At 54.6% G+C, this 26,790-nt stretch overlaps 1 protein-coding gene across 2 annotated transcripts in view; it reads left to right on the top strand.

Annotated features, from left to right (window-relative positions):
* The window catches only part of RPS6KA2 (ribosomal protein S6 kinase A2), a 223,538-nt gene that overhangs the window by 193,690 nt on the left and 3,058 nt on the right, over positions 1 to 26,790 (top strand). For both annotated transcript variants that reach the window (XM_052645466.1, XM_052645464.1), the window contains 6 exons: positions 12,458 to 12,547; positions 13,365 to 13,523; positions 14,919 to 15,080; positions 20,966 to 21,042; positions 22,351 to 22,468; positions 24,651 to 24,788. In XM_052645466.1, the coding sequence (XP_052501426.1) occupies positions 12,458 to 12,547; positions 13,365 to 13,523; positions 14,919 to 15,080; positions 20,966 to 21,042; positions 22,351 to 22,468; positions 24,651 to 24,788 (744 nt within the window). The remainder of the gene's footprint in view (positions 1 to 12,457; positions 12,548 to 13,364; positions 13,524 to 14,918; positions 15,081 to 20,965; positions 21,043 to 22,350; positions 22,469 to 24,650; positions 24,789 to 26,790) is intronic.

Raw genomic sequence — 26,790 nt, 5'->3', positions numbered from 1 at the left:
TCAAAGCTATGGTTTTTCCAGGGGTCATGTGTGGATGTGAGAGTTGGACCATAAAGAAAGCTGAGCACCAAAGAATTGATGCTTTCTAACTGTAGTGTTGGAAAAGACTCTTGAGAGTCCCTTGGACTTTAGGGAGATCCAACCAGTCCATCCTAAAGGAAATCAGTCCTGAATATTCATTGGAAGGACTGATGCTGAAGTTAAAGCTCCAATATTTTGGCCACCTGATTTGAAGAACTGACTCATCTGAAAAGACCCTGATGCTGAGAAAGATTGAAGATGGGAGGAGAAGGGGATGACAGAAGATGAGATGGTTGGATGGCATCACTGACTCAATGGATGTGAGTTTGAGCAAACTCCAAGAAGTAGTGAAGGATGGGAAGCCTGGCGTGCTGCAGTCCATGGGGTCACAAGGAGTGGGACATGACCAGGCAACTGAACAACAGTAACAGAAACGTGGATGAAAGCTAAAACTTTCTGCTAAAGTCATAATCTAATTTTTGTAAAAAGCATGACTCGTGCGCTCTCCCTCCACAAGGGTGAGAGCTGGTCTGTCTACCACTTGCCCACTTGCCCACTCAGCTGGCCGGGAGGTGCTCAAGGACCCAGGTCCAGCCGATGGTGTTGTGGTGATCAGGGCACCCTGGCTTTTCCCAGGATGGTGCACGTGGCGTTCCCCTGCTCTTCAAGGAGCCTCTGGGGACAGATGGAGCCTGTGCAGCAGGCAGTGGAATAAGAGGAGTCGTTCCAGCCCCTGTGATCTCCTGAGCTCCGAGAAGATGGTTCGAAGTGGTGGCTGCGATGCCGTGGCCTCATTCCGCCCCATCCCCAGCTCCCTGGCCACACCTGGGAACAGATAATCCTTGTGTCCAGCAGGACGTTTGCCCACTGCCTTGCACCCCGAGGACACGCTCAGCCCTGTCGGAGACACCAGCCCCAAGCATCGCAGGTCCTTGGTTTAAGTGGGGCTGGCAATTTACGGCTTTGTGACAAGTATAACTTGAATTCCTCAAACAACACAGAGTATTTACATTGGAGGGAGACTCAGTCTGTGCATTTCGCAGGTCTGGGGTCGTCAGCCTGCCCAGTGTCTTGACCGCATCAAGGAGTGGTTGATGGAAGGAAATATCGCATGATTTAAAATCTCTGGGTGGGTGGGGTTGCGGCTACAATGGGGCCACCCCGCATGTCAGTCTGATGTGTTTCGGGATTTGGCTCAAAGAGGAGTTTCATTTTTCCTCGTCCTCGGGAGGGTTTAACGGGATCTTGGATGATGCTGTTCCTATGTCCAGACAAGCCAATGGGGGAGAGGAGAACCAAGTCCTGCCTCGACGAGGACGTCAGTTTTACTTAACATATTTCACATGCTTCGTAAGCATGCAGGGGCTTCTTAAATTCTTTCTGCTGGGCTCACTCCTCACAGAATTTCTTTAGACACTGTGTCGGGTGGCCAGCACCAGTCCTAGAGACAATCGAGGCTTCCGCTGAGCGCAGAGAAATGCGTTTATTGTTCAGCGGGCGCCCGACACTGGTGCCCTTCCAGAGTGCAGCCTGACATGGGAGGTTTCTGAAAATAAGCCCCCGCTGACAAAGGCAACGGTGTCTTTCCCCCAATGTCCCCGTATCCAGCTTTCACCAAAAGACACCGTCTGAATTCAGCTTTGTCAGCAACTGGCTTCTAACTCCGTCCCCAAAGATTGGACCCCACGATTGGCATTTCCGGGGATTCCAGCCCCAGCTTCTTGGGCACTGAAGCCGGGAACTGTGACTGCAGCTGACGGTAGGAGTCCGAGCTGAAGCTGAAGTTCCTTGAAGTCGAATCCTCGGGGTTCCCTGGACAGACTGGGCAGGTGGGCGTCGCAGGGACCGCCCCCATGGTCTCCGAGCCCCTGGTGGGTCGTGATTCCTCGTCTGGAGCTTCCTTGGGTTAGGTGAGGAAGGAGGAGCGCCTCCAGTGAGACGCACGCCCAGGACCGCGGCTGCCTCGGTTACCCGCTCACCGAGCGTCGGCTCCTCCATCGGGGGGCAGACGCCCCGTTTGGATTTCCTTCCGAGACGAAAGCCGGCGGGAGTCCCACGACAGAGAGCATTTAGGACGAGCCCATCTGCTCCCAACGCTGCCCGCCCCGCTGCAGCTCCCCGTTCTGTTCCCTCCAGCGTTTCCAGGTAGAACACCGCGCAGCGCGTGTTGGCTCCTCCGTGCTCTGCTGACCCGACGGGCAGCGGCGCCGCACTCGCTGGCGGAGGAGCCGAGAAGCTGCCCTCTCGGCGTGCTCTCAAACGTGACGCGGTTCAGCGACTCGGCTGCGAGTGGGTCCCAGCTCCGCACTCGCCCTGTTGAACTCGGGCGACACCTCTCCAGGCCAGCGCGGTGTGCAGACCCCGGGCTGCAGACTTGGGCAGAGAACGGGGTCGGTTTCATTCTGAGACCAATCAGTCGTGTCCTCTGTGCGGCTACAGGGAGGAGGCGGGAACGTCCGCTCTGCGAGCAGAGCCGCAGGGGAAGACCGCGGTCCCCCGGACAGAAGGGCTGTGGGCGGAATACGCGGGCTTTGCCCGAGGCCATCACACCGGGGTGATTCTGCCCCCCGGGAAACACGCGCGGGGCAGGAGTTGCTCCTGGCGTGTGGTGCCCAGAGGTCAGGGTGTTTCCCCGAATCCCACACAGGACAGCCCCCCGGTGCCCCGGAGACTCAACCCCACAAGGTCAGGCGTGCCGAGGTTGGGAACCCCAGACTAAGGCATAAAGATAAAGGAGCATCAGGCAGACAAATCCGGCAGCTGGAGTCTGGAGATGAGGGCGGTTTCCTTCTCACGGAGCCTCTGCTTGCTGTCCTGGTAGCTGGATGGCCGTGGACCAGGAACACGGTTTGTGCAGAGCGGGACACCCCCTCTCTGCCCAGAGCCGGGGTCCGGGTGCAGGCCTTCTGAGGGGCCTTGGGGCCAGTCCTGAACCATCAGCCTCCAAGCTCAGAGTACAACGCACAGCAGGTCTCACGTTCTTGGAAATATCGCTGTGTTTTGCTTTGTGTCAGCCTTATAATCGCCTTATAATCGCCTTATAAACACCTACTTTTGGATCGTGAATACTCTGTTATCACATCAACTGCAATTTAAGCTAAACTGCAATTTCAGTTCTAGGTCTTTATACCAATATACTGAAACCAACCTACCCAGGTATACACCCGGGACACAAAATTGCTGGTTTTGCACTTGTTCTCAGCTGCATTTTTACACTCAGGTCCTGAATTAGTGAGATCACATGGAATAGCAACTCAGTGACTCTGGGAGGCAGCGGAGGACGGGGGAGGCTTGCGTGCTGCGGCCCATAGGGTCGAAAAGAGCCGGACACGACCTGGTGACTGAACAAGAAGAATCTGGTCCCTGGGCTTGGCCCCTGCCCCCCGCTGAGGCAAACCCCACCAGGTGCCTGGGGTCCCCTGCCAGGAGAGTCTGACCTGGGAGGGCACGACGCTGACCCCCCATCTCAGGTTCATCGGGTGGCGTGTCCCCCCATGCACCTGCCTCAGGCTAGGATGCTGAAGGGGAAGAACCGCGGCGTTCTCTCAGGCACGTCGCAGTGGACAGATGCACCCTGCTTCCTGAGACCTTGGAGCTGCTCTCGTGGGCGTCTCATGTGAGACTCAGGTCCGCCTTTGTGTCCACAGCCAGCCCCAGAGGCTAGTGGGAGGAGAGGAGATTGTGCAAGACTTGAAAATAACACAACACACAAACTGCGCAGATGCCAAAGCGTTAACGCACCTTTCATTTAAAGGAAGATTGAAATGGAATCAGTGATGACCTGCAGAAGGTAACTCTGAGTCAGGGGGATTCACAGGGGAGAGGTGTGTTTGGAAGGAAAGATAATTCGTGTTCCTACTTCATGAGAGGCGCTCACTGTGCAGACTGCCTGCAGCTTTGCTTTCATCGCAGCTTTAGGTCTTCGTGGCCTGACATGACTGGGTGCGTATTCCAGTCTATGCCCGTGTTTACACCGGCCCCGCCACCCCCGTCCCACCCTCCCCCACCCACCCCCCGCAGTGGTTTCCTCACTCAGTTCAGTTCGATTTAGTCACTCAGTCATGTCTGAATCTTTGCAACCCCATGGACTGCAGCACACCAGGCCTCCCTGTCTATCACCAACTCCAGGAGCTTGCTCAAACTCATGTCCATTGAGTCAGTGATGCCATCCAGCCATCTCATCCTCTGTCGTCCCCTTCTCCTCCTGCCCTCAATCCCTCCCAGCATCAGGGTCTTTTCCAAAGAGTCAGCTCTTCGCATGAGGTGGCCAAAGCATTGGAGTTTCATCTTCAACATCAGTCCTTCCAATGAACACCTAGGACTGGTCTCCTTTAGGATGGACTGGTTGGATGTCCTTGCAGTCCAAGGGACTCTCAAGAGTCTTCTCCAACACCACAGTTCAAAAGCATCAATACTTCGGCGCTCTGCTTTGTTCACAGTCCAACTCTCACATCCACACATGACCACAGGAAAAACCATAGTGTTCACTAGACGGACCTTTGTTGGCAAAGTAATGTCTCTGCTTTTGAATATGCTGTCTAGGTTGGTCATAACTTTTCTTCCAAGGAGTAAGCGTCTTTTAATTTCATGGCTGCAGTCACCATCTCCAGTGATTTTGGAGCCCCCCAAAATAAAGTCAGCCACCGTTGCCCTTGTTTCCCCACATATTTGCCATGAAGTGATGGGACCAGATGCCATGATCTTCGTTTTCTGAATGTTGAGCTTTAAGCCAGCTTTTTTCACTCTCTTTCACTTTCATCAAGAGGCTTTTTAGTTCCTCTTCACTTTCTGCCATAAGGGTGGTGTCATCTGCATATCTGAGGTTATTGATATTTCTCCCAGCAATCTTGATTCCACCTTCTGCTTCCTCCAGCCCAGCGTTTCTCATCATGTACTCTGCATATAAGTTAAATAAGCAGGGTGACAATATACAGCCTTGATGTACTGTTTTCCCAATTTGGAACCAGTCTGTTGTTCCATGTCTGGTTCTAACTGTTGCTTCTTGTCCTGCATAAAGATTTCTCAAGAGGCAGGTCAGGTGGTCTTGTATTCCGATCTCTTGAAGAATTTTCCAGTTTGTCATGATCCACACAGTCAAAGGCTTTGGCATAGTCAATAAAGCAGAAACAGATGTTTTTCTGGAACTCTCTTGCTTTTTCCATGATCCAACAGATGTTGGCAGTTTGATCTCTGGTTCCTCTGCCTTTTCTATATCCAGCTTGAACATCTGGAAGTTCTCAGTTCACATACTGTTGAAGCCTGGCATGGAGAATTTTGAGCATTAGTTTAGTAGCGTGTGAGATGAGTGCAATTGTGCGGTAGTTTGAGCATTCTTTGGCATTCCCTTTCTTTGGGATTGGAATGAAAACTGACCTTTTCCAGTCCTGTGGCCACTGCTGAGTTTTCCAAATTTGCTGTCATATTGAGTGCAGCACTTTCACAGCATCATCTTTTAGGATTTGAAACAGCTCAACTGGAATTTCATCACCTCCACTAGCTTTGTTTGTAGTGATGCTTTCTAAGGCCCACTTGATTTTACATTCCAGGATGTCTGGCTCTAGGTGAGTGATCACACCATCGTGATTATCTGGGTCCTGAAGATCTTTTTTATATAGTTCTCTGTATTCTTGCCACCTCTTCTTACTATCTTCTGCTTCTGTTAGGTCCAGACCATTTCTGTCCTTTGTGGTGCCCATCTTTGCATGAAATGTTCCCTTGGTATCTCTAATTTTCTTGAAGAGATCTCTAGTCTTTCCCATTCTGTTGTTTTCCTCGATTTCTTTGCATTGATCGCTGAGGAAGGCATTCTTATGTCTCCTTGCTATTCTTTGGAACTCTGCATTCAGATGAGTATATCTTTCCTTTTTTCCTTTGCTTTTTGCTTCTCATCTTTTCCCAGCTATTTGTAAGGCCTCCTCAGACAGCCATTTTGCTTTTTCACATTTCTTTCTCTTAGGGATGGTTTTCATGAACACCTCTTATACAATATCAAGAACCTCCATCCATAGTTCTTCAGGCACTCTGTCTATCAGATCTAATCCCTTGAATCTATTTGTCATTTCCACTGTATAATCATAAGAAATTTGATTTAGGTCTTACCTAAATGGTCTAGTGATTTTCCCTTCTTTCTTCAATTTAAGTCTGAATTTGGCAATAAGGAGTTCATGATCTGAGCCACAGTTGGCTCCCAGTCTTGTTTTTGCTGACTGTATAGAGCTTCTCCATCTTTGGCTGCAAAGAATATAATCAATCTGATTTCGGTGTTGACTATCTGGTGATGTTCATGTGTAGAGTCTTCTCTTGTGTTGTTGGAAGAGGGTGTTTGCTATGACCAGTGCATTCTGTTGGCAAAACTCTACTAGCCTTTGTCCTCCAAAGTCAAACTTGCCTGTTACCCCATGTATTTCTTGACTTCCTGCTTTTGCATTCCAGTCCCCTGTGATGAAAAGGACGTCTTTTTTCGTGTTAGTTCTAGAAGGTCTTGTAGGTCTTCATAGAACCGTTCAGCTTCAGCTTCTTCGGCATTACTGGTTGGGGCATAAACTTGATAACCGTGATACTGAATGGTTTGCCTTGGAGACGAACAGAGATCATTCTGTCATTTTCTAGATTGCCCCCAAGTACTGTATTTTGGGCTCTTTTGTTGACCATGATGGCTACTCCATTTCTTCTAAGGGATTCTTGCCCACAGTGGTAGATATAATGGTCATCTGAGTTAAATTCACCCATTCCAGTCCATTTTAGTTCACTGATTCCCAAAATGTTGATGTTCACTCTTGCCATCTCCTGTTTGACCACTTCCAATTTGCCTTGATTCATGGACCTAACATTCCAGGTTCCTATGCAATATTGCTCTTTACAGCATCGGACCTTGCTTCTATCACCAGTCACATCCACAGCTGGGTGTTGTTTTTCTCTGGCTCCATCCCTTCATTCTTTCTGGAGTTATTTCTCCATTCTTCTCTAATAGCATATTGGGCACCTACCGAGCTGGGGAGTTTATCTTTCAATGTCCTATCTTTTTACCTTTTCATACCGTTCATGGGGTTCTCAAGGCAAGAATGCTGAAGTGGTTTGCCATTGCCTTCTCCACTGGACCACATTTTGTCAGAACTCTCCACCATGACCCGTCTGTCTTGTGTGGCCCTCCACGGCATGGCTCATAGTTTCACTGATTTAGACAAGGCTGTGGTCCGTGTGATCAGTTTGGTTAGTCTTCTGTGATTGTGGTTTTCATTCTGTCCGCTCTCTGATGGAGAAGGATCAGAGCTCGTGGAAGCTTCCTGACGGGAGGGACTGGTTGTGGAGGAATCTGGGTCTTGTTCTCACTCAGGTGGAACCCAGATCCTTGCAGTGGCCAGCAGGCCCGCACCGCCCTGTTCCCGGAGCCCCTCTGGCCCCTCCTCACCCCATCCTTAGCCTACTCCTGAGAGGGCAGCACCCCTCCCTGAACCCAGAACCCTGCTCCCCGCACTGCGCGTCAGTCTCTCTGAGCACGGGGTGGTCCCCGCCTGAACCCCACTCCCCACACTGGGCATCCGTCTCTCTGAGCACGGGGTGGTCCCCGCCTGAACCCCGCTCCCCACGCTGGGCGTCCGTCTCTCTGAGCACGGGGTGGTCCCCGCCTGTCCCCGTCCTCCCGGCCTGCAGTGCCTGTTTCAGGGCTCCTGGAACCCAGCGTGCTTCCCAGCTCGTTTCTTGTCCACACCCCGTCATGATGCTCGGTGGACGGATGGTGAGAGAGAAGTCCCAGAAGTTTCCTGGTGGCCCAGTGGTGGGGACTCTGCTTTCACTCTTGGGGCCTGGGTGCAACCCCTTGTCAAGGAGCTAAGATTCCACAAGCCACGTGGTGTGACCAAAAGGCGGAGAGAGAGAGAGAGAGCAATCAGGGGCTTTTCTTCAAATTCAGAATCACTGCATCTCTTCCTTTGGCTTGTTTATTCTCAGAGTGGGCAGGACGACTGGTCCACCCAACACTTCTTGTCTCTAGATCGCATTTCCTTCTGCACGTGTGTCCTCACTGAACCCCTCTGTTCAGTAACCAGTTACTTTCATTCATTTCTTACAATTTTGTATTAACTCTTTTACCCAGGCAGACACAGTGCTAGGTTCCAGGCAAAAGCAAACCTGTTCTCGGGAAGCTCACAGTCCAGCCAGGGAGGGCTTCACTGACCGCAGAACCAGAGCCCAGAGCCAAACAGGGAGCTCGCTGAGGAATTGAAAACGCGGGGAGCCCTCTGTGGCTGCCTCTCCGGGTGGCCTGATTCCTCTGCAGACACACAGACACAGGCTCCTCTCACCCAAGGTGCCGCTTGCCCGTTTCCTCCGTGTGTCTGCGAGGCTCATGTGGGTCCGAGGGGACGTCGGCAGCCATGGCCACGTTGTCCCGAAGGGCAGCACAGCTGGGTGTCCTTTCAGGAGCAGATTCTCGTGTTCTTAAAATAGCAATAGAGTCAGGTAAAAATAAAGCGCCATCCTTGAAGCTGTGCCGGAGTCAGCATCTCCCGATTTGTAATTCTAGTGAAGTGTGGCTGACACACTTGGGGCTGAAGCTGGACTGACTGTCCACCCCATTTGTATTCACAACAGACTGCTGACAATTACAGCGCGTTTCTGGGCTCATTTTCATGCTGCGTCTGTAATTTGTCAACCAGAAAAGCAGTGGAATTAAGACAGATGGCTGACATGAATGGAGCTTATTTTTAGAAGGAAAACTGATTGGCATGGAAATTTAATTTTTTCCGGCAGGAAACCTTGGAGCCCTTTCTCTGTGTCATTTGTTTAAGTTAATTGAACAAGAGAAGGTATCTGTTCAGTTTTACAAGGGACTCCACGCTCTGCTAGTCTCGTTTCAAATATGGTATTAATCCTCTCGACAAGTCAGAGGAAACACCCCACCCTGGGAGGGGGTGTGGCAGGCCTGGGCGTTCTCCCCTCCGTCTTGTGGTGCACAGGGCACCTCGAAGCCCTGGGATAGTCAGTGTCTGGGAGGGGAGCCCGTGCTGGACAGAGGTGAGGCCGAGGAAGATGGGGAAATGCAGAGACCAAAAGGAAGAGGAACAAGCGTGTGGATGCTGGGACGTCTGGACCAGTCTCGTCCCCGCCTTCAGCCAGCAGGAATAGGACGTGCTGATACCTGCCTGTGCGCCTCACCTGCTAAGGAGAATCCTGCCCTCTGCATCCTCTGTTGGGGCTGGACTCGCTTCGTGGGCTGTGGAAGCATCCAGCTGCTCAGACAGCAGCTCCTGGAGAGTCTGTTTTGCCAGCCTCGCTGGTCGCTGACTGCTGGGTGGCGTCTGCGCCAGGAGAGGACAGAGCCTCTGGTCCTCCCCACCTGTGGTCCGTCCACACCCTCTGAGCATCCGCATAGAGAAGGGAGGCCTTGCATGTGGATCTATTTACTGAGAATTTTCCCCTCAGTTTTGTTGCGTAAGGAAGACTATAAAGCAACATTGTTCTCAAAATAAGGGACTCAGTTGACCAGGGCTCGCTTGGACGAGAAGCCAGTCCCACAGTCACCATCCCAAGAAACTGACCCCCACGGAGAAGTTCCTCCTGGACACTTCCCAGCAGTGTTCTCGACCCCCGAGAGCTGTCTGCCACAAACCTGGGCTTTGCGCTCGGGCACAGGGACCAGTCATCACACCTCTGTGTGTCCTTCCTGAGCTTTCTGCAAACAACCGCAGGCAAACATCTGTGGATAAACACAGCCAGCCCTCGCTGACGACAGTCGGGCTCAGGACTCTGGGTCTGAACAGAACTCGCCGCTGCACACTGGTCCGCCACTGCCCAGACTAAGGCGGGGGCAGCAGCCAGCAGGGCAGCTGCGGGAGCCTGAGCCCGCCTCCACTCCCCAACTCCAGGCCACCAGGGACCCCACCACGGTGCCCTGCCCGCCCCCTGGCTTCCGGTTGGTTCCACCTGGGGAAGCACCCCAGGAGGGAGGAGGGCAGCACCCTCAGGCCTGGGGGGCCCTGTCCGTGCGTCCATGCAGCCGCCTCTAGTCCCGTGATAGCTCCCCTCCCCCTGCCCCAGGCCATCGGTGTGGTAAAAAAGTTTCTTCTTTCTTGTTCATCCTGCATCCTGTTCCATCGTGATTTGTCCGTCTAGTCAAAGCTATGGTTTATCCAGTGGTCATGTATGGATGTGAGAGCTGGACCATAAAGAAAGCTGAGCGTCGAAGAATTGATGCTTTTGGACTGTGGTGTTGGAGAAGACTCTTGAGAGTCCCTTGGACTGCTAGGAGATCCAACCAGTCCATCCTAAAGGAGATCAGTCCTGAATATTCATTGGAAGGATTGATGCTGAAGCTGAAACTCCAATACTTTGGTCACCTGATGCGAAGAGCTGACTCATTGGAAAAGACCCTGATGCTGGGAAAGATTGAGGGCAGGAGGAGAAGGGGACGACAGAGGATGAGATGGTTGGATGGCATCACCAACTCAATAGACATGAGTTTGAGCAAGCTCTGTGAGTTGGTGATGGACGGGGAAGCCAGGCGTACTGCAGTCCGTGGGGTCGAACAGAGATGGACATGACTTCGTGACTGAACAACAAAAAGCCTAAAATTTTATTTGAAAAAAAAAAAAAGAATATACTATTAGCTTTTAAAAAAAAACCACCACTAATGATTTTAATCTTCTCAAGTTCCAAACGGGTCACAGCCCAGGAACTGAATGGCCAGCAGGCAGCTGGGTCAGAGAGGGTCCTGGAACCTCGCTGGCCAGCGGGGGACCCACGCAGCATAAAGACCACACCGCGGGCAGCTAAGCATCCTCATGTTAAGGCTTCCCCTTCACCAGCTGCTAAAGGAGCCTTTAAGACGACTCCTCTAGACAGACGCACTGTGTGTTGACTTCCTTCAATAACACAAGTCACCCTGGTGTCCGAGCTAGAACTTCAGTAACAAGAGGAGGAAGGTGCTGGGTCAAGAAAGGAAGTGTGACGTTTCACTTGACACGGAGCCCCAGTGTGTTGTGGGGCTCACTGTCCCGGTGTGATGTCAGCAGGGCCTGGCGGCGGGTTGGAAACCCAGCCAGGGAGAGGCACAGACTCCGTGCCCACCATCCTCGGCGCTGAGGGGGCAGCGGGTGGGGGCTGCAGAGCACTCACTCTGGGTCCTCCTCCACCCCCACCCCCCCAGGCATTTTGCTCACCTGAAGAAGAGAGTGAGTTTATGCCGAGCTCTGCTTGGAGCCTTGGATGAGATGGGGAGTGAAAGCGAGTTTTCCTCCCTCTGAAATATGCGTCCTCCTCGTGGCGAATGTTTTGAAATTGGGTGAAGCTAACGCGCAGGGAAGAGCAGTGCTTCTGAGTGTCGAATCCCACCAGGTGCTGTAGACTTTGCGAGCTCGGGGTCCCCTCCCCAACCCGCTCCATCCCCACAGAAAGCAGGACAGGGCGCAGGAAGCTGCCTCCGCAGGAGCCTGTGGTGATCCACCCACAGTGATGAGGCATGAATGAACGCCTGCCTGGATCAAGGTCTGCGTTCATCCATGACACCTGTGGTTGGGAGCTGGAGAAGGAAATGGCAACCCACTTCAGTATTCTTGCCTAGAGAATCCTGTGGACGGAGGAGCCTGGTGGGCTGCTGTCCATAGGGTCGCACAGAGTCGGACATGACTGAAGCAAATTAGCGTGCATCCATGCATGCATTGGAGAAGGAAATGGCAACCCACTCTAGTATTCTTGCCTGGAGAATCCCAGGGACAGAGGAGCCTGGTGGGCTGCCGTCTATGGGGTCACACAGAGTTGGACACGACTGAAGTGACTTAGCAGCAGCAGTGGTTGAAAGCCATCTGTCTTCACGGAGGAAAGAATTTTATCTGCCATCCTAAGACCCGGGCTACACTTACCAGGAAGAGGAGGAAGGTTGGAAGCCTGAGGGAGCATCCATTCGGATAAGCCACGGCACAACCTCAGCGCCAACCCGGCATCTCCCGGTCAGAACTGCGCTGGGTCTCCCCTCACATCTCCCGGTCAGAACCGCGCTGGGTCTCCCCCCGCGTCTCCCGGTCAGAACCGCACTGGGTCTCCCTTTGTGCCTGGTATGTAGCCTCCCAAGGAGGCAAGAGACACACAGCAGCTGGAGGCCCGCTTTGGACAGAGAGAGGGCACAGCCCTGCCCCTCCCAGAGCCTGACGAGTATAGAAAAACCACCTTCTGCTTATGGGGTGCCTGTGTGAGCTCCCCAAACTCACCCTTCTTCATCCAGCTGTGTAACGGCTTAAAATTTAGTGTCTGGAGGCAAGTGCCTTTTTCTTTTTAATGTCAGTCTGTTGCTCACTAGGAAAGAAAGGATGGCCGTGCATTTCTGGGCAGTGTTGGGTTATCTTGGCTGAGGTCAAGCTGGAGACGGGGAGCGCGGGGGCGCAGAAGGGGGCCCAGCCGCGGGCGCCCGCTGGACGCCGCACGTCACACACCCTGTCTGTTTCAGATCATCGACAAGAGTAAAAGGGACCCCTCGGAGGAGATCGAGATTCTCCTGCGATACGGCCAGCACCCCAACATCATCACCCTCAAAGACGTAAGTGCCCTGCGGCGCCCCTGCTGTCACCGAGCTGTGTCTGTGCCCCGCCCCCGGAAGCCCCGTGGATGCGCGGAGCCGCTTGCCGCCAGCTCATCCGCCCTTCCTGGTGCCTCGGAGCCCGAGGCCGCTGCTGCCCGGGACCCTCGGGGTCACCCGGCAGCCGGGGGCCCGACCTGCTGGGCCGTTCATCACGTCCCATTGATGGCCCCCCACCTCCTCCCGGATTCCCGTAACCGGGCATGCAGTGAGGGAGAGGAGAGAGAATCCGCGAGGAGTCTAACCCGGCTGTGCTGTCTCTCACCGTCGTGGAGAGCGTGGAGCCCGTGAAGCGGGGCTTCAGCTCTGACGCTCCAGGTCCACGGCCCCGGCCAGCTTCCCTCTGTCCGTGTTGAGTGATGCGGGGTCCTTGTCCCTGGAGAAAGGACAGGGAGGGGGTGACCAGGCGCACTGGAGCCAGTCGGATGCTCCTGGCAGCGTCCATCCCGGCCGGGGAGTCAGAACGGGGAGCGCGCTGGCCTCCTCTCCGCCCCTGCCCTCCACCCCAGAGTGACCCCAGGGTCGTCAACCCAGAACCTCAAGATACTAGGACCCGCCCCGCGGTCTCCCCAGGGCCCTGTGAACGCCGGGCGGGCGGGCGTAAGAGGCCTTCCTGACGCTGGCTCAGTTCTGAGGACAGGCCTCTGTGAACAAAGCGTAAAGGGAAGCCCAGCCCCCAGGCGGCGCCGATGGCCTGCCCCGCCCCTCCCGGCGTGGCGCCCCTGTGCCCGCGGCCTGCCGGCGGGGCCCCTATGCCGGTCGCGCTCTCGCCCGCCAGGTCTACGACGACGGAAAGTTCGTGTACCTGGTGACGGAGCTGATGCGCGGCGGCGAGCTGCTGGACCGCATCCTGCGGCAGCGGTACTTCTCGGAGCGGGAGGCCAGCGCCGTGCTGTGCACCATCACCAAGACCATGGACTACCTCCACTCGCAGGGGGTAAGGCGCCCCGGGCGGGCCGCGGGAGGCCGGGAAGCCGGCGCCCCGGGGCCGCGGCCTCGGCACTTCGGAACCAGGCGTCCCGCCTTCCTTCCCAACCCCAGCCGTTCCTCATGGGCCTGCGTGATTTCAGACGCACACAGCCTGCATCCAGGAGCTCGGTCAGATTTAAATTCACTGGGATTACAGCGAAAACGTACTTCGGACTTGATGGTGGGGTGCTCCTCACTGTCCCGCCCCCACCGCCCAGAAGGCCGGTGATGAAATGACTGTGAGAGCTGAGATCGCAGCCCTCTAGGCTCCGGATCAGACCCATTTCACAGATGAGGAGACTGGAGCACAGAAGGGTTGAGGGTCTGGCCCAAAGCTGCAGGCAGAGCCGGTTTCCTCCCGGCACCGTGCCTCCAGGCCCGCCCCCCTCCCCAGCCCCAGATTCCCCGCCTGGTCAGCAGCCCCTGGTAGGCCTGCACTGTTCCTCCGCCAGCTGCACACGTGTGCCCTCTGAACAGGGCACTCTTCTGGGCCCCCACGGCAGTCGCTGTTTCCGGGATTAGTAAACCCTTCCCAGGACAGTCAGACTCCGGGGTGGCCCTTCAGAGGGTGGTTTGGCAGACTGGCCTCTTTGCAAGAGGGGAGCTGGCATTGGGGTCTTTAGTCTCCCGGCCTCGCAGTCTCTGAAGCCTCACCGGCCGCCTGCCAAGGCTTTTTTCATCTGCCTCCCCCGTCCTCTGTCTGGCCGTGAACAGCACAATGGAGACACTTGGGCCCCACGCGGGGTGTGGGCACGCCACGCGTTCTCACAAGGGGCCTCTGTCCCCTTCCGAAGCCGCTTTGTGCCCTGAAGAGCTGAGCAGCCTCTGTGCTTTGAGGTGCCGCTGGCTCTGTCCCTGGTGCTCAGAGCACCCAGCCGCTCCCCGGGCACAGATGCAGCCCCAGGTTTCTGCCCCCTGGCCATGAGCACAGGACGGAGGCTCCTTGTCTGCCCACCCGCTGGGGTACCCGGCACCTGCCCACGCTGGAACGTGGCCACACACGGCCGGCCTGTATCCTCAGAAATCCAAGTTCCTGACCACCAGCAGTGTCCCCGAGTGATGGCCCCAGGGGGCCCCCCGATCCTGGACAGCTGCCTACTTATTTATTCATCCAGACACTCACCATCCAAGAGGCTGGGGCAGTTGGTTGGTCCTTAGTTTTGAGCATCGGTGTAAGAGAAAGAGAAGGGGGAAGGACCTGCGGAGTTCACAGCATCCCAGCCAATGGCTTCCTGCCGCCAGACCCACCCAGAGGAAACAGCTCCAAATGAGCGCTTATCTCGCGAGGGCACCCCCACCTCTGCTTCTCGCCCCTGCTCCATCCTGGCCCCTGATTTAGGCGTGGCTCCTCCTGCTTCTCCAGGTTGTTCACCGGGACCTAAAGCCGAGCAATATCCTGTATGTGGACGAGTCTGGAAACCCTGAATCCATCCGCATCTGTGACTTCGGGTTTGCCAAGCAGCTGCGAGCCGAGAACGGGTTGCTTATGACCCCCTGCTACACGGCCAACTTCGTGGCCCCGGAGGTGAGAGGACCGCTGGGCCGGCGGGGGTCGGCCCTCGCCCGCTGCTGGAATGGCCGCCCACGTGAGCCGCTGGAGTGGGCAGGGGCACCAGCGGGCAGGCAGTCAGCCGCTGATAGTGCTCAGACACCGCTATTTTAACATTTGCATTTCCTGTTTGTAAAACCTGTAATGTAGAATTGTCGTTGTGCTATAGACGATTTCAACCATATCTGCTTACTTGCTAAGACTTGGTGAGAAGTGGGCACCTCAGGTCGCCCCAGTAGTAAAGAACCCACCCGCTCATGCAGGAGGCATAGAAGACTTGGGTTCCATCGCTGGGTCCGGAAGCTCCCCTGGAGGAGGAAATGGCAACCCATTCCAGGATTCTCGCCTGGAGACTCCCATGGACAGAGGAGCCTGGCGGGCTACGGTCCATGGGGTTGCCAAGAGTCAGACACGACTGAAGCACGCAAGCACACAGAGTGAGAACTAATGCGTTGGTCTCTCCTCAACTGGGAGGGGAGCCAGTGGGTCACCTGGGATCAGAAACCCACCCGCAGCTGCACTGGGAGCGCGCGCGTGTGCACAGACCTTATGCCTGAATTCCAGCTCCAGACTGCCTTCCACGACAGGCGCACTGGGGGCCGGGGGGTAGAACGTCACAGTTCTGCAGAGATTTGCAGATGAGGACCCGCGTGGATCCCTCCGCCCTCGGCTCGGGGCCTCAGAACCAGAGCAGCGCATCTTATAAGCACATTTTCCCCTTTCCGCGCTTCGAGAGGTCGTGCCCCATAGGCCCTGGAGTCCCTGATGCGTTTGTGAAGAAAAATCCAGCTTCTTGCTCTTAAGGAAACAGCCAAACCAGAGCCGCTGGTGAGAGCAAAACTAGTGCAGAGGAGGCTGACGATGCTGGGGAGTGAGGGGGCTGGGCGGGGCGGGGCGGGGGCGTCAGGAATGGAAACAAACCTCGAGTTCCGTGTGGATCCTTCTGGTTGCAGGTGAAGCTGCCCCAGAGCGTTTCTAGGCGGGCGCGGTGGCGGGTACCGCGCGTCGTAAGAGAGCCATGCTGACACCTAGTGGTCAGGCTGTGAACTGTCCGAGAGGCGGTGCGGGCCGGGTCTGCAAGCGGACCCCGGGGCCGTGGTCCCCGAGGAGGACGCCTGCGTGCCTGCCAGGATACGGATGGACGCGCAGCCCAGGCTGGCCTGCGGGGCCGATGTTAGACTGCCTAGATGATACCTGCGGCCCCTTTAAAAACAATCTGGTTCTATTCGATCAACATTACTGCGTTATTTGGTCGATGTTAATAATATTATTATTAAATAATAATAATGCGTTTGTGAAGAAAAATCCAGCTTCTTGCTCTAGGAAACAGCCAAACCAGAGGCGCTGGTGAGAGCAAGACTAGTGCAGAGGAGGCTGACGATGCTGGGAGTGAGGGGGCTGGGCGGGGCGGGGGGCGTCAGGAATGGAAACAAACCTCGGGTTCCGTGTGGAGAACGGAACTATTTGGCCTTACAAATAGCTGTGAAAAGAAGAGAAGCGAAAAGCAAAGGAGACAAGGAAAGATATAAGCATCTGAATGCCGAGTTCCAAAGAATAGCAAGAAGAAGTAAGAAAGCCTTCTTCAGCGATCAATGCAAAGAAATCGAGGAAAACAACAGAATGGGAAAGACTAGAGATCTCTTCAAGAAAATTAGAGATACCAAGGGAACATTTCATGCAAAGATGGGCACCACAAAGGACAGAAATGGTATGGACCTAACAGAAGCAGAAGATAGTAAGAAGAGGTGGCAAGAATACACAGAAGAACTGTACAAAAAAGATCTTCATGACCCGGATAATCACGATGGTGTGATCACTCATCTAGAGCCAGACATCCTTGAATGTGAAGTCAAGTGGGCCTTAGAAAGCATCACTACGAACAAAGCCAGTGGAGGTGATGGAATTCCAGTGGAGCTATTTCAAATCCTGAAAGATGATGCTGTGAAAGTGCTGCACTCAGTATGCCAGCAAATTTGGAAAACTCAGCAGTGGCCACAGGACTGGAAGAGGTCAGTTTTCATTCCAATCCCAAAGAAATGCAATGCCAAAGAATGCTCAAACTACTGCACAATTGCACTCATCTCACATGCTAGTAAAGTAATGCTCAAAATTCTCCAAGCCAGGCTTCAACAATGTGTGAACCGTGAACTTCCTGATGTTCAAGCTGGATATAGAAAAGGCAGAGGAACCAGAGATCAAATTGCCAACATCCGCTGGATCATGGAAAAAGCAAGAGAGTTCCAGAAAAACATCTATTTCTGCTTTATTGACTATGCCAAAGCCTTTGACTGTGTGGATCACAATAAACTGTGGAAAATTATGACAGAGATGGGAATACCAGACCACCTGACCTGCCTCTTGAGAAACCTGTATGCAGGTCAGGAAGCAACAGTTAGAACTGGACATGGAACAACAGACTGGTTCCAAATAGAAAAAGGAGTGCATCAAGGCTGTATATTGTCACCCTGCTTATTTAACTTATATGCAGAGTACATGATGAGAAACGCTGGGCTGGAGGAAGCAGAAGGTGGAATCAAGATTGCTGGGAGAAATATCAATAACCTCAGATATGCAGATGACACCACCCTTATGGCAGAAAGTGAAGAGGAACTAAAAAGCCTCTTGATGAAAGTGAAAGAGAGTGAAAAAAGCTGGCTTAAAGCTCAACATTCAGAAAACGAAGATCATGGCATCTGGTCCCATCACTTCATGGCAAATATGTGGGGAAACAAGGGCAACGGTGGCTGACTTTATTTTGGGGGGCTCCAAAATCACTGTAGATGGTGACTGCAGCCATGAAATTAAAAGACGCTTACTCCTTGGAAGAAAAGTTATGACCAACCTAGATAGCATATTCAAAAGCAGAGACATTACTTTGCCGACTAAGGTCCGTCTAGTCAAGGCTATGGTTTTTCCTGTGGTCATGTGTGGATGTGAGAGTTGGACTGTGAAGAAGGCTGAGCACCGAAGAATTGATGCTTTTGAACTGTGGTGTTGGAGAAGACTCTTGAGGGTCCCTTGGACTGCAAGGAGATCCAACCAGTCCATTCTGAAGGAGATCAGCCCTGGGATTTCTTTGGAAGGAATGATGCTAAAGCTGAAACTCCAGTACTTTAGCCACCTCATGAGAAGAGTTGACTCATTGGAAAAGACTCTGATGCTGGGAGGGATTGGGGGCAGGGGGAGAAGGGGACAACAGAGGATGAGATGGCTGGATGGCATCACTGACTTGATGGACGTGAGTCTGAGTGAACTCCGGGAGTTGGTGATGGACAGGGAGGCCTGGCGTGCTGCGATTCATGGGATCGCAAAGAGTTGGACCCGACTGAGCAACTAAACTGAACTGAACTGAATAATAATATTAATGGTTTTAGTGATTATAGACTACCTTACGCTGATCTATTACTTTACCATTTACCAAACACTTTACCAGTATTTTTTGCTTTTATCCTCATATGCCGTATGGAATGGATGGGGTAGATACTATTAGCCACATTTCACAGATTCAAAACAAAAAAAAAAGAGAAACAGCCTCCATGGAAGGGACATTGAAGATACTTAGCTAGTGGAGATGAGAAGAGCTTGAACACTGACCCCTGGGCCTGTCCACACACCTCGGTGACTTACCAACAGTGCTGGAGGCTCCGTACCCCAAGTGCAGAGAACCTGGCCCTTGTGTCTAAGGAAATTGTACACAGCTCTCCTGACGCCACATTCGGCATAAAACCAGCGACCTGCTGTTTCCAGGAGCATCTGTGCTCTTTCTTTATTGTTATTCTCAATTGTGAGCATAGCAGAGGACTGCTCTCTTCTGAACTGGGTGATCCTGGGACACATGAAAATTCTCCCATCCTAACTAGTCCTCAGAAAATCAAACACAGACTTACCCAGTGACCAAGCAATTCCACCTCTGGGTGTAAACCCGAAAGAGTTGAAAGCAAAGGTAGGAATGGAAATCTGTCTGCGTGTCGACAGCAGCGTTATTCACAGCAGCCAGAAGGTGGAGACAGCGCAAGAGCCCATCGTGGAAGAACGGCTGAGCGGGGTGCTAGCCAGCCTCTAAAAGGAGGGAGGGCTTCCCTGTGTCCATCGATGGAAGAACGGCTGAGCGGGGTGCTAGCCAGCCTCTAAAAGGAGGGAGGGCTTCCCAGGCGGCACTAGTGGCAAAGAACGTGCCTGCCAATGCAGGAGACACAAGGGACTCCAGTTCCATCCAGAAGATCCTCTGGAGAAGGAAATGGCAGCCCACTCCAGTATTCTTGCCGGGAGAATCCATGGACAGAGGAGCCTGGTGGGCTGCAGTCCATGGGGCTCAAAAGACTCAGACACGACTGAGAGACGATGCAAAAGGATGGAAATCCTGTCCCAGGTCACAGCGTGGATGAACCCCGAGAACACGGTGTTAAAAGTGTGATAAAGAAAAACACAATTATGTGATTCCCCTCCCATGAGGGACCTAGCGTCATCACATCATAGAGACAGAAAGTAAAATCGTAGTTCCCGGGGCTGGGGGAGGGGAGCGGGAGCTGTTTCTTGGGGACAGAGTTTCAGTTTTTCAAAACAAGATGAGTTCTGTCAAGGGAAGGTGGTGTGAATGTATCTGATGCCACTCAACCACTCCTAAAAGTGGGGAAGCTGGGAGTGTTGTGCCAAGTGTATTTTGTGAGAGAAATTAAAACCTAGACAGCATATTAAAGGCAGAGATATCACTTTGCTGACAAAGGTCCATCTCGTCAAAGCTCTGGGTTTTCTAGTAGTTGTGTGCAGATACGAGAGCTGGACCATAAAGAAGGCTGAGCGCCAAAGAACTGATGCTTTCAAACTATAGCGTGGGAGAAGACTCTTGAGAGTCCCTTGGACTACAAGGAGATCACAGCAGTGAATCCTAAAGGAAATCAATCCTGAATATTCATTTGGAAGGACTGATGCTGAAGCTGAGGCTTCAATACTTTGGCCACCTGATGTGAAGAGCCAACTCACTGGAAAAGACCCTAATGCTGGAAAGATTTAGGACAGGAGGAGAAGGGAACGACAGAGGGTGAGATAGTTGGATGGCATCACTGACTCGATGGACAAGAGTTTGAGCAAGCTCCAACTTGCTGGTGGTGAAGATGGTGAAGGACAGAGAAGCCTGGCACGCTGCAGTCCATGGGGTCACAAACAGTCGGACGTGACTAAGCAACTGAATGACGAACTTCAGTCGTGTCCAACTCTAGCGACCCCATGAAGTGTAACCCACCTGCCTCCTCTGTCCATGGAATTCTCCAGGCAAGAACACTGGAGGGGGTTGCCATGTCCTTCTCAAGGGATCTTCCTGACCCGGGGATTGATCTGCACCTCTTATGTCTCCTGGGCTGGCAGGCAGGTTCTTTACCACCAGCACCACCTGGGAAGCCTAAATATATTTTACTACGCTAAAAATAATTCTGCCTTTTTTCCCCCACACCACATGACTTGCAAGATCTCAGTTCCCCAACCAGGAATTGAATCTGGGCCACCACAGTGAAAGCCCGGGGTCCTAACCACGAGGCCACCAGGGAGCTCCCCAAACTCTTCTTCCTCCAAAGTTAAATGTCCCCTTTTCCATCTGTCGTATGTTCGTCAAGAGCCAGGGCTCTCTGTGCGCGCTGGTCTTGGGGGAATCCTACTGTGGGAAATTGGGGTTGGCTTTGCAGTAGTACATGATGGTCTCACTGAAGACTTCCCCTACCGCCCCCCATGCCCCACCCCCCACCTCCATCCCCTACCCCTACCTCCATCCCCTACCCCCACCTCCACCGGCCTTATGGTCCCATCACAGCAGCACTCTTTGAACTTGAACTGCTCTGCCCAACGCTGATCCGCATCTGCTCTCCCCACAGGTCCTGAAGCGGCAGGGCTATGACGCGGCATGTGACATCTGGAGCCTGGGGATCCTGCTCTACACCATGCTGGCGGGGTAATGCAGCCCGTGTGGGGGCCGCTCAGGCCCCCGCTCAGGCCAGGGGCTCAGGCCCGGGGCCTGGTGGATGGTCAGAGGGCAGGGGCAGGAACTTTAGCACTGCCTGTCATTCAGGGGTGTCTCTGGAATTAGGGAGCTGGCGCTGCAGGGCTCAGCTCACCCACAGAACCCCAAGCCTCAGACCATAAGGCCACTGTCAACTCTGGACTATGCACCCTCTGGAAAGGTCACATCTTTGCTTAGAAACGTCTCCTCGAGCCAGGAAGCCGGCAGGCGGCCCCGGGCTCCAGCGCACAGACTCACCCTCACTTGCTCTGCTCCCGGGGGAATCCTGCCCTGAGCCCCTCACTGCCCTGACTTTTGACTGAGAGGAGGACACTGTGGATGCTGAAGGCTCCTTCCAGCCAGGAAGGCCTGGAATCCAAGGATCCCCTAGTGCCCAGCGGCTTAAACGTTGTTAGACACTTGGGTGGCAGGGCAGGCGAGATGTCTAGGTCATCCAGTCCTCTTTACTGGGCAAAATGGAGAAAAGGGCCTCGCAGGAGTGATCGAGGATGGCCTGCTTCTTGTGTGGCCTCAGTGGCACGCTCCCCAGTGAGTTGGGGGCGGTGTCCAGTGGAGGGGGAGCCTGGGTGGCCTGCCGTCTTTTTCGGTGCCCCTCTTGGTGGCCCTTCCGGGGCTCGCTTTGCTGATACTTAACTAGGAGCACAGAGCTGCCATGGAACGGAGTGCTGTTAGAATCACACGCGAGTCCTTTCCGAGGAAGGCTACGCTGACCCGCCCTGGTTTACGTGAGGGGTGGCAGGAAACACCTGTCCCACGTTAGGGACGCGCAAGCAGTATTCACACTCGGTGCGTCTCTGCACTCCGCTGCTATAGTGTATCGTGCTGCCTGTGTCCAACTGAGCCTCAAAAAGTTAATTTGTCAAAGAACCCACTGTTGGTAATATATCGACCAGGGGTCTCTCAGACTTCAAATCCCAGGCTCCCATCCACTATGCCACACTGTCGCCATGGAAACCACATCTCGGGGAAACCGCTGTGCCCCTCTGTCACCAGGGAAGCTGGAGATGGTCCTGGAGGCCTCCTCTTTGAGTTTACATTTTCATTTGCCCTATCAGCCTTTAGCACTGGCCAGCAGGGAAAAGAGACACAGCAGGAAGGACTAAAGTACACTCTGCCATGAATCCTGGATTTGGAGCATGATGAGAAAGGAAAGAATGATTGCTTTTACCACAGAGAGGCACAGTGAGCTTTACCGCAGATTGTAGAATGGAAGCTCACCACGAATCTCTCATCACACAGATTCACCCCTTTTGCAAACGGGCCGGACGACACCCCCGAGGACATCTTGGCAAGGATTGGCAGCGGAAAGTACGCCCTTTCCGGGGGAAACTGGGACTCCATCTCTGATGCGGCCAAGGTGAGCTCTCTGCCTGGTGCCCTCACGGCCCCGGGGTGGAGATTCTGCAGGAACGTCTCTGAGGAAGCTAGAGGATACTTCTCATGCAAATGCCTTAGATATTTTGTACTCAGAGACTTTGTACACCTTTCAGATAAAAAAAAAATTATTTTCGCAAAAATATTTCATGGCCCTTTTCACATTTTCTGTAGTCTTGTGTATTAGAGCTCTTCGGGGACACAGAACAGGGTGTGCAAGTACAGAGAGACTGAGACAGAGGGAGGGAGGTCTGTTTCTATGGAATCGTGGAGGCTGGTAATGGTTAAGTCCAAAATCTCCAGGGCAGGCCAGAAGCCTGGAGGCTCAGGGAGACATAGAAGTTGCCACTCTCGTCCAAAGCTGTCGTCTGACAGAATCTCCTCTTCTTGGGGACGTCAGTCTTTTTTCACTTAAAATCTTCAACTGGTTGGATGCGGCCCACCCACATCATGGAGAAGTTGATGGATTTAAACGTTAATGTCACTTTCACAGAAACATCTAGGCCAGTGGGCCTGGTTTCTGTTAGGTTTTTGCCTTGCCACCTGGCTTGTTGGGATCTTAGTTCTCCGTCCAGGGATCGAACTGGGGCCCTCCGCAGTGAAAGCGCAGAGTCCTAACCACTGGCCCATCAGGGAATTCCCTACTGTGAGGGTTTTTTTTTTTTTTTTTAATTTTATTTAGCTGTGTTGTCTCAGTGGCAGCACTCTGGATGTTTTGTCACGGTGCACGGTCTCCCCGGTTGCAACGTGCAGGCTCCAGAGCACACGGGCTTCAGTAGTCGAATCTCAGGGGCTTACTTGCTCTGCAGCAGGTGGGGTCTTAGTTCCCTGAGCAGGGATCGAACCTGTGCCCCCTGCATTGCAAGGATTCTTAACCACTGGACCACCACCGGGGAAGTCCCTGTGAGGTCTTGAGCAAGTCAATAAAGTTCTCCCAACTTTTCATTTTTACACCTGAAAATGGGAAGAACAATCCTTCTAGGAAATATTTGTCTCAAGAAGTTACCAAGACTAGTGTCAGCAAATGTAAAAGGGCTTTGGGTTTCTCTGCAGAAGGAGTTGCTTGAAGGTGTACGGTATTTCTTCACTGTGGTTGATGACCACAAGTTCGGTTAAGCGAAGCAACTTCACACTGGGCAGAGACTCTAACTGACTTCATTTCGTTTTGGAACGAGGTGGGAACACCAAGGCAGGAGAGCAGGCTGGTGGAAAGCCACGGATTCTCCCCGGGGCCCATCCTCGGGCACGTGGTGAACAAGTGGACACGTCACATCTTCCCCTGCAACACAGCGGCGTCACATTCAGCCCCCTCCCCCAAGGACGGTCCTGATGACTCACAGGAGTAGGTGCTTCAAGTGTGTGAAGACAGTCTCATGAATTCCACAGTTGTAACTACACTTGTGTGCACACACATTTGCCTGTATTACAACATGTTAATATAAAGACGAGCTCAGTCTTTAAACCCATTTTAGGAGTTTTTGTTATTATTTTATAATCAAAGAAGAAAATCACCTCTATGGAACATGAAACCTTTGAACACATATAATGGCGACCAGACCATCAATTCCATAGTTGGCAATTATTTGCAGCAAATGCTGTACCAAATATGTGTGGCGTTGAGGACAGTAACATTTTACTACATGTCATGAAATGTGACCAAAGACATTGTGATTGGTTTGTAGCTGTGGGGTAGTCCTTATTTCAGTTTTTCCCTTGGGAAGATTATCATTTTGACTCAGTATTGCAGTAATTTACATGCACTATTGAACATCTCCACATTTGATTTCTCTTTAGATATGAAATCTTTCCTACCATAGAAACCTGGAGTGGGAATTCCCTAGTGGTTAGGACTCCATGCTGTCACAACCAAGAGCTCGGGTTCTATCCCTGGAAACTAAAATTCCACAAGCCACTCAGCCCAGCCAAAAAAATTAAAAATAGGGGGCACCCACCATGTTGATGCTGGTTAAAACTTGTTTTTCTAAAATTCACCTTCTTACAAACCTGAAAGCAAATGTTTGACCTCAGATGCAGAGAGTCACTCCCAGGACAATGGTGAGGCTTTGCTGTGACAGGGAGGAGGGGGACAAGGAGGAGGGGGACGGCTTCGAGCACCGAGCACCGGCAGCCCTCACCCCCACCCCCCTGCTCACCCTCCCCCGCAGGACGTCGTGTCCAAGATGCTCCACGTGGACCCTCACCAGCGCCTGACGGCAGTTCAGGTCCTCAAACACCCTTGGATCGTCAACAGGGAGCACCTGTCCCCAAACCAGCTCAGCAGACAGGACGTCCACCTGGTGAAGGTACCACCCGCAGTCCCCGTCGATGGGAGGGGGACTTCCTGCCTGGTTAACCCCCAGGGGTCCTGGGTACGGGAGGGGAACCAGAAACCGGCAGACAGGTGTACCCCACACCTGCGGCCACATACCAACTCTGACGAAGGGGCAACTTTTGGACAGCTTCATTACGTGTGTGTGTCTGTGTGTCAGAGAGACAGACAGACAAGGGAGAGAGAGGAGACAGGCTGAGGGCCCCATACCAGGCCAGGTGCCAGGCCCACCGCTCTGGACCTGAGCTCTGCAGGCGCCTCTGTAAACCCCAGACCGCACACAGCTGAGGGTTCACCAGATGGCTGTCACTGCCCAGCTCTGTGTCACAGCACAGAAACAGCGCGGATGGCACCTGAGTGGTCAGTGAGTTCCAGGAAGAGCTTATTTACACCAGGCAGCGGCCGGCGTTTGCGGACCCCTGCCCCTCCCCGGCCCTCTGCAGCCAGCCTGTCTCGGTAGCTCACCCACCACCACGCCCCGCTGGCGTGGCCTCTTAGCTTAGGGCATCTCGAGACCCTGGGAGCCGAGCGGGAAGCCCTCGACGATGGGTGAGCCCAGAGCAGTCGCGCCCACGGAGCTCAGGGCGGACGGCCGAGGGGCTCCTGCTCGGGGGTCTAGAGGCCCCGCCCCACGGATTCGCTGCCCTTTTCGTCCTTGTCTTACAGCAGGCCCGCACTGCCTGCCTCTTCTGACCTTGTGGGGCGGCCATCATTTCCAGGCCACTGCACGGCGGCTGTGTGTCACTGAACCTACGAACGGCCGGGCAGTGGCTGCCGGTCACCCCGCTGGTGCCGCCCCGGCCCCTGTGGTGCAGCCCGGACAGACGGCCGGCGTCCAGAGGACCTGGGGGTCCACACGGCGAGGACAGGGGGTCCCGCCCACGGGCTGTTCTCCGGGAGGGCTGAGGCCCCAGTGCTCCTGGTAGCCGGCGGAGGCTGACCCCGCCTTATCGGCGCTGCTGGTGTGATGACACGGGGCACTGCGGCCCAGTCCTGCTCCTCGGGCGGCCTGGCCCGTCTCTCACGGGCCTGGCCAGAGAGGCCCGCACCCGTCTGCAGGGAGCCCTGCGTCCCGGTGGGACCCTCCTCCGGGAGGGGTGCGCTGCCCCGGCCGCGCAGGGACAGGGGCTCCTGCGAGGAGCCGCCCAGCCGGCTAGAGCTGCTCCCGTAAAGGCCACGGCCCCCAAGTGGGTCCCAAGCCCTCAAAACGCGCAGAGCTGGGGGCCAACGGGCTCAGCCATTGCCAGGAGGGCGCCCCAGGGACCCGGCAGGATGGGCGTCAGGAGGCCTCACCCGGGGGCACTGGACGGTGGGCCTGCGTCCCTGCGTCCCTGCGCAGGCGGCGGGCCTGCGTCCCTGCGTCCCTGCGCAGGCGGCGGGCCTGCGTCCCTGCGTCTCTGCGCAGGCGGCGGGCCTGCGTCCCTGCGTCACTGCGCAGGCGGCGGGCCTGCGTCCCTGCGTCTCTGCGCTGGCGGCGGGCCTGCGTCCCTGCGTCTCTGCGCAGGCGGCGGGCCTGCGTCCCTGCGTCACTGCGCAGGCGGCGGGCCTGCGTCCCTGCGTCTCTGCGCTGGCGGCGGGCCTGCGTCCCTGCGTCACTGCGCAGGCGGCGGGCCTGCGTCCCTGCGTCTCTGCGCTGGCGGCGGGCCTGCGTCCCTGCGTCCCTGCGCAGGCGGCGGGCCTGCGTCCCTGCGTCCCTGCGCAGGCGGCGGGCCTGCGTCCCTGCGTCTCTGCGCTGGCGGCGGGCCTGCGTCCCTGCGTCCCTGCGCTGGCGGCGGGCCTGCGTCCCTGCGTCTCTGCGCAGGCGGCGGGCCTGCGTCCCTGCGTCTCTGCGCTGGCGGCGGGCCTGCGTCCCTGCGTCCCTGCGCAGTTCACCGTGGGCAGTGGGTGGGCGGATGCGGCGCTCAGAGCCCCAGCCAGGGGTCTGAGTGCGCCGCCCCGGGTCCTGACGGAGGGCCTCCCGGCCGCCCAGGCTCAGC

Source organism: Budorcas taxicolor, chromosome 9 (genome assembly GCF_023091745.1).
Source record: "Budorcas taxicolor isolate Tak-1 chromosome 9, Takin1.1, whole genome shotgun sequence".
Classification (NCBI taxonomy): Eukaryota; Metazoa; Chordata; class Mammalia; order Artiodactyla; family Bovidae; genus Budorcas; species Budorcas taxicolor.
Note: the sequence above shows the minus strand (reverse complement) of the source record. Positions and strands in the feature narration are given on the sequence as shown.